Source organism: Salvelinus sp. IW2-2015, linkage group LG24, assembly GCF_002910315.2.
Source record: "Salvelinus sp. IW2-2015 linkage group LG24, ASM291031v2, whole genome shotgun sequence".
NCBI classification, from domain to species: domain Eukaryota; kingdom Metazoa; phylum Chordata; class Actinopteri; order Salmoniformes; family Salmonidae; genus Salvelinus; species Salvelinus sp. IW2-2015.
Window position 1 is genome coordinate 9,207,203 of NC_036864.1, and position 11,179 is coordinate 9,218,381.

The following is an 11,179-nucleotide window of genomic DNA, read 5'->3' on the forward strand; positions in this document are numbered from 1 at the left end:
TAATCAGATTACATTACTGAGTTTGGGTATTCCAAAAGTTACGTTAGATGATTACAATTTTGGACAGGTAACTAGTAACTGTAACGGATTACATTTAGAAAGTAACCTACCCAACTCTGGGTTTGATCATATMTCATACAGTAGATCAGAAAGGAGTTTGCCGAGATTGGAAACTTCATCCTAGGCCTTCGCTGGAGAGAACTGCCTAATGGAGACGTTTTTCACAAGACAGTTGAACTTGGAAGCCCTGAAGAATGTACAMWYTTTTTTTGTGTTACAGATATGAAAACCCTCCTCCTTATGTTCAGTCTGTTGTTCAGAAATGAAGTACGGTGTTCATGAACTAATTCCAGTGAGAGTCTTTGTACTGTTGTGTTTGTTTTCTTAGGTCATTGTGAGTCTGGATGAAGAGGATCAGCCATGATGATGCAACAGAGGCATGGAAGGTCCAAGAAAATGAAAATAGTCCATTATAAAAAATATATGAAATTAGATTATTAAATCATTTTTAGTTTACATTATTCACGTTATGATGTTAGCTTTCTCTTATGAAAGAAAAATATGAAGTATATTTATATTAGGCTAGACTTAGACTTTAGAATGTTTTACTATTGTAACATCAAATAGTCATCTTAAATTTATGTTGGTTTTTGAATGTATTGTTATGATCAACCTTGTTGTACATAAGGGCAATTTGATTAGTGAAGAGAAGAGGATTTTCACATTTTGTAGATATAACATGTATGGTAACAACTTTCAGTGAGAGATTTTCAGAGGGTAAAATTCTTCAAAATTTGAAAAATTATGTTACACACTCACGTATGGATGCAACTGTCGACATACTTACATAAAATATGTTTGATTACTGACTACAGTATTACCATTATTTTCACCCTCCAGCAGGAATGGTGAGATRGAGGCAGTAATCACAACAATGTAGAATTATTTGCCCACTTCCAGGTGGCATGGTTCAGAGAACTGTAAAGATGGAGACAGACAGATTGTTGTGGATGTGACAGAATGACAGTATCCATGTTATGAAGCTAAGCAACATTTGTATATCATTATAATTTTCCCTGGTGTCATGGTTTGTTGACTGTGTCAGCTATTACAGTCATAAACACTGGCTCATGGATAGCAGGGGAGAGGTGTGGGGTTCTTGCCMTTATTCCTGTAGTTGATGGCTCTTTTACAATAATCAACTTTATAAATCAACCACCATGAATCATTTAGCAAAGGTTCAAAGTATTTGACACCCTATATTTTATTTACAATGTAGTTATTTAGCAAATGCATGTATCTAAATAGACATACTAAAATCAGATCCTGACCACTGGTAGCACTGTGATATAACCAAGCTACCTGTATGGACTAGAAAGTGGTCATACTCGAACTATGAGCTTTTACACATCCAGAATTACAGTACATTGCACTTTGTTTAAACATTTGGGCATTCGACTGTCAGTATCGGGGATATGCAAGAAACACATGCATGTTGGGAAACACATTTCCATTACATACTCATACAAGTGTGTAACAGGACAAGTATAAGCACCACCAAGTTATTATTATACAGTCGTGCAGTACCACATACAAGCAGCCTTTAAAAATGTATTTTTAAAAACTTTGCATTTGGTTGTTGGAACACGGCCTGCTTTGCATGGTGCTGGGAGAACTCACTGACACAGGTTACAACGATATCTGTGGTGGTTTTCTTCTTTCTTTAAACACATATCTCATTAATCAGAGGTCAGTGTATATTGTACTGTATGATGCAGTTTGTTTTGTGAAGCCCATGTCCAGTGCAAATACAATGAATTGATTGGTGGTTCCCAAATGTACAGCACATTATAATGACAAATGTGAACTTGATACACTGACAGAAATGTACATTCATTCAGGCAACTTAGATGTACTGCCTTTTTTTTGTATATAAAAAGTTCACTGTAATAACAGAGAAAATAAATGAGGACTATTGGTCAGTGTTGTTTTACATGGAGGGAGGGGTTGGAGCTTTCAGCATCACCGGGGTGCATTCAGTATGATAGAACRGTGTGCAACGTTGAATTCAACGGAAATGGTACTGTACGGAACAGTTGAAAAACGTTGTGATTACTGTGGCCCAGAGGGCAAGTACCATATGGTGTGCTGAATTAGTTTTGTGATTTCAAATGGTCACAGCCATTTTTATTAGACCACACCCACCTAATGGGAGAAAATGTGCCTCAAAGGCTGTTGAAGAACGGTGCACACCATTTTGGGAAACAGGTTGATGAGTACTGTCACACCCTGATCTGTTTCACCTGTYTTGTGCTTGTCTCCACCCCCTCCAGGTGTCGCCCATTTTCCCCATTATCCCCTGTGCATTTATACCTGTGTTTTCTGTTTGTCTGTTGCCAGTTCGTCTTGTCAAACCTACCAGTATTTTTCCTGTACTCCTGTTTTTTTTTTTGAGCTAGTTCCTGTTTTCTAGTTTTGACCATTCTACCTTCCCTGAGCCTTCCCTGAGTTCTGTACCTTTTGGACTCTGCTCTGGATTACTGACTTCTGCCTGCCCTTGACCTGTCGTTTGCCTGCCCCTTGTTTTTGTAATAAACTTTTATTACTTCGAACTGTCTGCATCTGGGTCTTATCCTGAGGTCTGATATTTACCTTTACGCAATGTAGCAAACGTTGAATCAAACTGAACGCACCCCTGGTTACCTGGTCAGCAGAGAGGGAGGAGAGAAAGACACCTCTATAAACTCATCTCTCTTTTCCCTGTCTCCCTGTTCCACAACCAAACTGTAGGGAGGGAAGAGGACTTCTAACTGGGTAGGTGTGCCATCATGCCAAGCTACATTATAGATTTATAAATTTAAAACATCAAATGACTTGCACTCTTTGCTTTTCTTTGAAGAGATACTCACATGATTAAAAACCTTTTGTAACTGTTTCGTACAGTATCTCTTAAATTATTTGAATGGTGCTCTTTGCTTAATATTCTGTGTATTTAAATGAAGTAAAGACTGATGAGAGGTAAATTCTAATATTAGATCAAAGTGTGTGTGTGTGTGTGTAAAATGCATATCATAGACAATGTGGGAATCAATAGATGTTGAAATTAAATCTCCATCACATCTTTTAACTCGACTTAGATTATACATTTATTTGCTATTTTCAAAGTGTACTCCATGTATCTGTTCCATAGAGTAACTGCAATACTACTTTGGTAGTCAAATCACCTCATCACTTCCTTGTCCTTTTTGTTTTCCCTTGAAAGGTACAGCACTGCCTGTGTACTCTCAGAAGTAAATTGTGCACATTGATCCCCCCACACACACACAGACACAGGTAATTCATAGACATTCTCCTCTATATGAAATCTCTCAAACATGTCTGGATTGGCACATTATTGTGCTTTATCATTTTGTTAACTTAAACAATGTTTCTTAAACAATACAGTGCTTTCACAAAGTATTCACACCTATTGAATTTTTCCACATTTTGTTGTGTTACAAAGTTGGATTCAAATTGATTTAATTGTCATTTTTTGTCAACTATCTGCACAAAATACTCTGTCAAAGTGGAAGAAAAATTCTAACATAAAAAAAAAATGTTATTCAACCCCACAAGTCAATGCATGTTAGAATCACCTTTGGCAGCGATTACAGCTGTGAGTCTTTCTGCGTAAGTCTCTAAGAGCATTCCAAACCTGGATTGTGAAACATTTTCCCATGATTATTTTCAAAACTCTTCAAGCTTTGTGAAATTGGTTGTTGATCATTGCTAGACAAGCATTTTCAGGTCTTCCATAACATTTTCAAGCAGATTTAAGTGAAAACTGTAACAATTCGGCCACTAAGAAACATTCACTGTCTTCTTGGTTTTCGTCTCCAGTGTAGATTTGGACTTGTGTTTTAGATTATTGTCCTGAAGAAAGGTGAATGCATCTCCCAGTGTCTGCTGGAAAGCAGACTGAACCAGGTTTTCCTCTAGGATTTTGCCTGTGCTTAGCTCCATTCTGTTTATTTTTTATCCTGGAAAAACTCCCAGTCCTTAACGATTACAAGCATACCCATAACATGATGCAGCCAACACTATGCTTGAAAATATGGAGAGTGGTACTCAATAACGTGGCGTATTAGCTTTGCCCCAACCATAACACTTTGAATTCAGGATTTTTATTTTTTTGCAGTATTACTTTAGTGCCTCGTTGCAAACAGGATGCATGTTTTGGATTACTTTTATTCTGTACAGGTTTCCCTTTCACTCTGTCAATTAATTAGGTCAGTATTGTGGAGTAACTACAATGTTGGTCCATCCTTAGTTTTCTCCTATCACAGCCATTAAACTCTAACTGTTTTAATGTCTGCTTTAAAAATGTGTACCCATCTACCAATAGGTGCCTTTCTTTGCGGGGCATTGGGAAACCTCCCAGCTCTTTGTGGTTGAATCGGTTTGAAATTCACTGTTCGACTGAGGGACCTTACAGATAATTGAGTGTGTGTGTGGTACAGAGATGATGTAGTCATTCAAAGATCATGTTAAACACTATATAATTGCACACAGTCCATGCAACTTATTAAGCACATTTTTACTACTGAACTTATTTAGGCTTGCCCTAACGACAGGGTTGAATACTTATTGACTCAAGAAATTTCAGCTTAATTTGTAAAAATAAAAAATATCCACTTACATTATGGGGTAGTGTGTGTGTGTGTGTGTGTGTGTGTGTGTGTGTGTGTGTGTGTGTGTGNTGTGTGTGTGTGTGTGTGTGTGTGTGTGTGTGTGTGTGTGTGTGTAGGCTAGTGACAAAAAAACATCTCAATTTAATGCATTTTAAATTCAGGCTGTAACAACAAGATGTGGAAAAACTCAAGGGGTGTGAAAACTTTCTAAAGGCACTGTATATCCATTGATTCCTGCAGAATATACTTACTAATGCCTAATGAGCTTAGTTCAACCGTTTTTCCCCATCAAAACCCATAATATAAGCATGCTTTACTCTGTTTGTAAACAATGTACATGTAAACAAACACTGTATAGCCTTAAAACGTGGTTAAAAATATAATTGTTATATCATGGATGGTCAGTCCTTGCATCCAAAGCTCTGTCTAGGAATTTGAGTGGTTGCATTATCCAAGCCCATCCCTCAGCTTTTAACCAAAACAGAGGTGAGGTGGACACTTTGTTCTTGTTTCAATTATGGCTTCTAGCTTTGAACCATGTAATCTCTTCACAGTGGCCATGATACAGCCAGTACTTCTACTCCTGCTACTGGGTAAGAGATCACATGGGATGAATATTCCTCTCTTGGTATTATCAACCAACCTGCTATGACTGTTATCTAGTTGACCATGCATTCAAAGTAGTTGGGTAGTGTTGCAGAACCTGTCAACATCCAGATACGTACAATGAGTCTCAGTTTAACCAATATTTAGGACATTTACAGAACTCTCTCCTTGAGTGGACACAGTTGTATTCCAACTTCATAATCACTGAACTAAAATATAAGTCCTAAGGTTGATGTCGGTGTCACAATCTAAACAGAAAAAGAGATTGACAGTCCCAAAAATAACTGATGTGATATTTATCCCCACAGCAGTCAAGTCCTCACCAGTGTTTGGGACTGCGATATCAGTACTGGAGGGAACCTCTGTGACCCTTGTCTACAGATTTCCCAGTGAGGAGAATCACATGCTTTATACAACTTTGAGTGAAACCAGTACTTGCAAATGGTGGTCCTGTTGTAATCCCATAGCTGCGACAACATTATCTACCATCCCACAAGAAAACAAATACAGATGTATAACTAGAGATGGGATGGTGAACTTCACCATTTTAGACCTTCAGCCTGCAGACAGTGGGAACTACTGTTGCAGAGCAGCGACCTCTACAGTGTTAAATAAACCTTTAGAATTCTACAGCCTGAGGGTAGTGAAAGGTATGTGTTGCACTTCATACTACTGGTTGTCAATGGATTTTGTTCAGTGCACATATCACCATAAAGTAGGAAGGAACATGAAGGGTTGATCAGCTTGTGTGTATTGTGAGGTGGTCTATGCTGTCTGTTACTGAATTTGAATTGAATCCTAACATTTTGTGTGTATTGAATGTTTGAGCACACCTACCACTTCCATCAAAAAGGCAAAAGTCAATGATTTGTGTCTTCATCTCTATGTATGAATGTTGCATTTATGCATCACTATTGTGTTCTTTCCCTAACAAAGTCGGTACTGCTGGTAATATCATTTTGCTGGTGCCTAGTGGTGCTTTATCCTGTGTCCCTTTCTGACAGTCTGTGTCGTGAAATACTTCCAGGTCACACAGGTTGCAACAGGGATCTACTGGACGGATTGGATTTTCTGGGCAACAATATTGAGAATCAGCCAATCACAATCCAAAGTGCAAGTCAGTGCAGGCAGGAATGCACCAATATTGACAAGTGCCAGTACTTCACATTTAATTGGAAGGAGACAGAAAGGAGGTACATGCTCAAAGATTTTACCCTTTGTGATTGGGCAAATGAGGACAGCCATATACYTTTTAGATCAGCACCAGTCGTCTTAGTAACTACTACCACATTTTGTGAAATTTATTCCACAGAAACGAATGTTCCTTGAAGGCCTCAATTGGTGATCTGATGAACTCAACAATTACAATACAGCGCCTCCAAAATGCAACCTCAGGCTATTCCCTGAAAAACTGCAGTGGTAAAGGTGACTACAGACATGTACTAGATTCATATAGTATACGGTACCTAATGAGCAGAGATTGTTAATAGGCCCTAATAAACAGGGTAGCGTCATTGATACCTAACTCTGTTACACTGTTTCTGTATACATTACATCTGTTGAAGGTGTAATTTAAGGTACTGTACATCATCAAGCAAGCACTAAAGCGCTCTAAGAGAAACTTTAAACTACATACCAACGATGTGTGATTTGAGTCTTTATTCTAGTGCATGAAGAATATACAGTATATAGTTGTCTACACCCTATGTATTTATTTAATTTTTCTAAACACATACATATTCATAATAATTGACAGATTTTGGAAGTAGTTTGCAAATGTATTAATTTCTCCATGCCCCAGACATGTCATCTGTTGCTTTCATCAATTAAATCGATATCTCTATGTTACTCTGCTATCACACAGTATGTGTTGCCTATATTTCAGAATAGATAGTGGAAGCTAAACATAATGTTTGTCACTCAACACAACAAGCAGTCTGATAATCATTTTCTTATATTTTAAACAGTCACCTACTCAGACAAAAAGTACAGCCTTGTCCTTAAGTGGAAAAATTTGACCGACGCACAAGAGTACTGCAGACAGCACTACACAAACCTGTCCATCATTCACACAGAAGAGGATTGGAAGGCAATTCAATACGCTTTGAGTAATTTTAGTGGTGATGTGTGGATTGGCCTTAATGGAAATGGGCCTGTTCAAACTAAAAAGTGGCGTTGGTCTGATGGGGAGGACTTAATGTTCTTAAACTGGTATGGTGGTTTTGGCAACGTGCTCAACATTCATTGTGCCGTTTCAGTTTCTTCTCGGTTTCGACAACAGTTGTGTAACACCTCATTACCCTACATGTGTCAATACGGTATGGGCTCTCCCTTTTCAGTCTCTAAAACCGTTATTGTTTCCACTTCAAATCACTGGATGTCAGATCTCAAAATATCCCCTGTAATTGACTTCCTGGATATTTTTCTTATTAACTGTCTTATGAAATCGGATAAATCACTTTTCACCTTTCCTCCTCTAAGTTCGTCATGACAATGGAGTAACAGAGAAGGTGTATGAGCTGATAACCGAACCAAAGAACCAGGAGGAGGCTGTGAAAGACTGCAACAATCAACAAGGAGAACTGGCGAGTATCTGTAACCAGAAAGAGCAGGACTCCTTTGATGAGTTGACTAAAGGGATCACTTGGATTGGACTAAAGCATGAGAACAACACATGGAATTGGTCCAGTGGGGAACCATTTCAGAAATGGGACAATCCAATGTGTTTGGAAGACGGAAACTGTGTAAAGCTGAACTCAGAAAATGACAGAAAATGGACAACAGAAAATTGTTCTACTCAAAGTCCTTTCCTGTGCTATGGGGGTAAGTTGAACACCGTGAGAGTGTTATCAAACTGGTGTTGACATCATCAATGACAAGGTTATATCATCTATGACTAGGTTGTATAGAATCCTGTTCAACCTGCCTGTTCAACCTGTCTTTCATATCGTCTGAGATCCCCAAGTATTGGAAAGCTGCCGCGGTCATCCCCCTCTTCAAAGGGGGAGACACCCTGGACTCAAACTGTTACAGACCTATATCCAACCTGCCCTGCCTATCTAAGGTCTTCGAAAGCCAAGTTAATAAACAGATCACTGACCATCTCGAATCCCACCGTACCTTCTCCGCTGTGCAATCCGGTTTCCGAGCCGGTCACGGGTGCACCTCAGCCACGCTCAAGGTACTAAACGATATCATAACCGCCATCGATAAAAGACAGTACTGTGCAGCCGTCTTCATCGACCTGGCCAAGGCTTTCGACTCTGTCAATCACCATATTCTTATCGGCAGACTCAGTAGCCTCGGTTTTTCTGATGACTGCCTTGCCTGGTTCACCAACTACTTTGCAGACAGAGTTCAGTGTGTCAAATCGGAGGGCATGTTGTCCGGTCCTCTGGAGTCTCTATGGGGTACCACAGGGTTAAATTCTCGGGCCAACTCTTTTCTCTGTATATATCAATGATGTGGCTCTTGCTGCGGGCGATTCCCTGATCCACCTCTACGCAGACGACACCATTCTGTATACTTCTGGCCCTTCCTTGGACACTGTGCTATCTAACCTCCAAACGAGCTTCAATGCCATACACCACTCCTTCCGTGGCCTCCAACTGCTCTTAAACGCTAGTAAAACCAAATGCATGCTTTTCAACCGTTCGCTGCCTGCACCCGTCCGCTCCGACTAGCATCACCACCCTGGACGGTTCCGACCTAGAATATGTGGACATCTATAAATACCTAGGTGTCTGGCTAGACTGTAAACTCTCCTTCCAGACTCATATTAAACATCTCCAATCCAAAATCAAATCAAGAATCGGCTTTCTATTTCGCAACAAAGCCTCCTTCACTCACGCCGCCAAACTCACCCTAGTAAAACTGACTATCCTACCGATCCTCGACTTCGGCGATGTCATCTACAAAATAGCTTCCAATAGTCTACTCAGCAAACTAGATGCAGTTTATCATAGTGCCATCCGTTTTGTTACTAAAACACCTTATACCACCCACCACTGCGACCTGTATGCTCTAGTCGGCTGGCCTTCGCTACATATTCGTCGCCAGACCCACTGGCTCCATCTATAAGTCCATGCTAGGTAAAGCTCCGCCTTATCTCAGTTCACTGGTCACGATAACAACACCCACCGTAGCACGCGCTCCAGCAGGTATATCTCACTGATCAACCCAAAAGCCAACACCTCATTTGGCCGCCTTTCCTTCCAGTTCTCTGCTGCCTGTGACTGGAACGAATTGCAAAAATCGCTGAAGTTGGAGTCTCATATTTCCCTCACCAACTTTAAACATCTGCTATCTGAGCAGCTAACCGATCGCTGCAGCTGTACATAGTCCATCTGCAAACAGCCCACCCAATTTACCTACCTCATCCCCTTACTGTTTTTATTTATTTACTTTTCTGCTCTTTTGCACACCAGTATCTCTACTTGCTCATGATCATCTGATGATTTATCACTCCAGTGTTAATCTGCTAAATTGTAATTATTCGCTCCTATGGCCTGTTTATTGCCTACCTCATGCCTTTTGCACACAATGTATAGAGACTCATTTTGTTTTTTTCCTACTGTGTTATTGACTTGTTATTATGGTTTACTCCATGTGTAACTCTGTGTTGTTGTCTGTTCACACTGCCATGCTTTATCTTGGCCAGGTCGCAGTTGTAAATGAGAACTTGTTCTCAACTAGCCTACCTGGTTAAATAAAGGTGAAATAAAAAATAGATAAAAAAATCTCCCAAATAATAAAAATGATTACAATTAGGATTACAATATTTCAATATAACTGATACACATGACTGGAAACAGGCACTAATTTGCATCTATTCTACTTCATTTTTGACAGATGAACATCCAAGTAACACAACTGGGGAGGTGGCCAGTCCTGCTACTCCTGAAACTACCACCTCTACATCAACTGGACCTCCCTCTACCAAGACGTCCACAACACCACTTACAACTACTAATGGACAGTCCACCACCTCACCAACTATCACTACTAATGGACAGTCCACCACCTCACCAACAACTACAACTAATAATGGACAGTCCACCACCTCACCAAATACACTACTAATGGACAGTCCACCACCTTACCAACCTACCAATTCTCAGGGACAGTCCACCACCTCACCAACTACCTCTTCTATGGACAGTCCACCACCTCACCAACTACAATATAATGGACAGTCCTCCACCTCAAAAACTACTAATGACAGTCCACCACCCTCACACCTACCACTACTAATGGACAGTCCACCACCTCACCAACTACCAGTTCTCAGGACAGTCCACCATCTCACCACCTATCACTATATAATGGCAGTCCACCACCTCACCCCTACCACTACTAATGGACAGTCCACCACCTCACCAAATACCAGTTCTCCAGGGACAGTCCACCACTCAACCACTTAGCACTACTAGTGGACAGTCCACCTCTCACCACCACTGCAACTAAATACATGAGCAGTAGCCACCATCTCACCAAATATCAATACTGATGGACAGTCCACCACCTTACAACCTACCAATTCTCAGAGGACAGTCCACCACCTCAGCAACTACCACCACTAATGACAGTCCACCACCTCACCACCTACAACCACTAATGGACAGTCCACCACCTCACCAACTACACTACTAATGGACAGTCCACCACCTCACCACTACAACCACTAATGGACAGTCACCACCTCACCAACTACACTACTAATGGAACAGTCCACCACCTCACCAACTACCACTACTAATGACAGTCACCACTCACCACCTTGCACTACTAATGGACAGACCACCACCCTCACCAACTACCACTATTAATGGACAGACCACCACCTCGCCAACTACCACTATTAATTGGACAGTCCACCACTGACACCAACTAACCACTACAAG

At 40.4% G+C, this 11,179-nt stretch overlaps 1 protein-coding gene across 1 annotated transcript in view; it reads left to right on the top strand.

Annotated features, from left to right (window-relative positions):
• The first annotated feature begins 2,599 nt into the window (after positions 1-2,599).
• LOC111951290 (uncharacterized) overlaps positions 2,600-11,179 on the top strand; it is a 16,498-nt gene continuing 7,918 nt past the window's right edge. The window contains exons 1-6 of the mRNA XM_023969347.3: positions 2,600-2,814; positions 3,263-3,333; positions 5,225-5,263; positions 5,585-5,926; positions 6,304-6,469; positions 6,589-6,701. Coding sequence (XP_023825115.1) covers positions 5,230-5,263; positions 5,585-5,926; positions 6,304-6,469; positions 6,589-6,701 — 655 coding nt within the window. The 5' untranslated portion in view covers positions 2,600-2,814; positions 3,263-3,333; positions 5,225-5,229. The remainder of the gene's footprint in view (positions 2,815-3,262; positions 3,334-5,224; positions 5,264-5,584; positions 5,927-6,303; positions 6,470-6,588; positions 6,702-11,179) is intronic.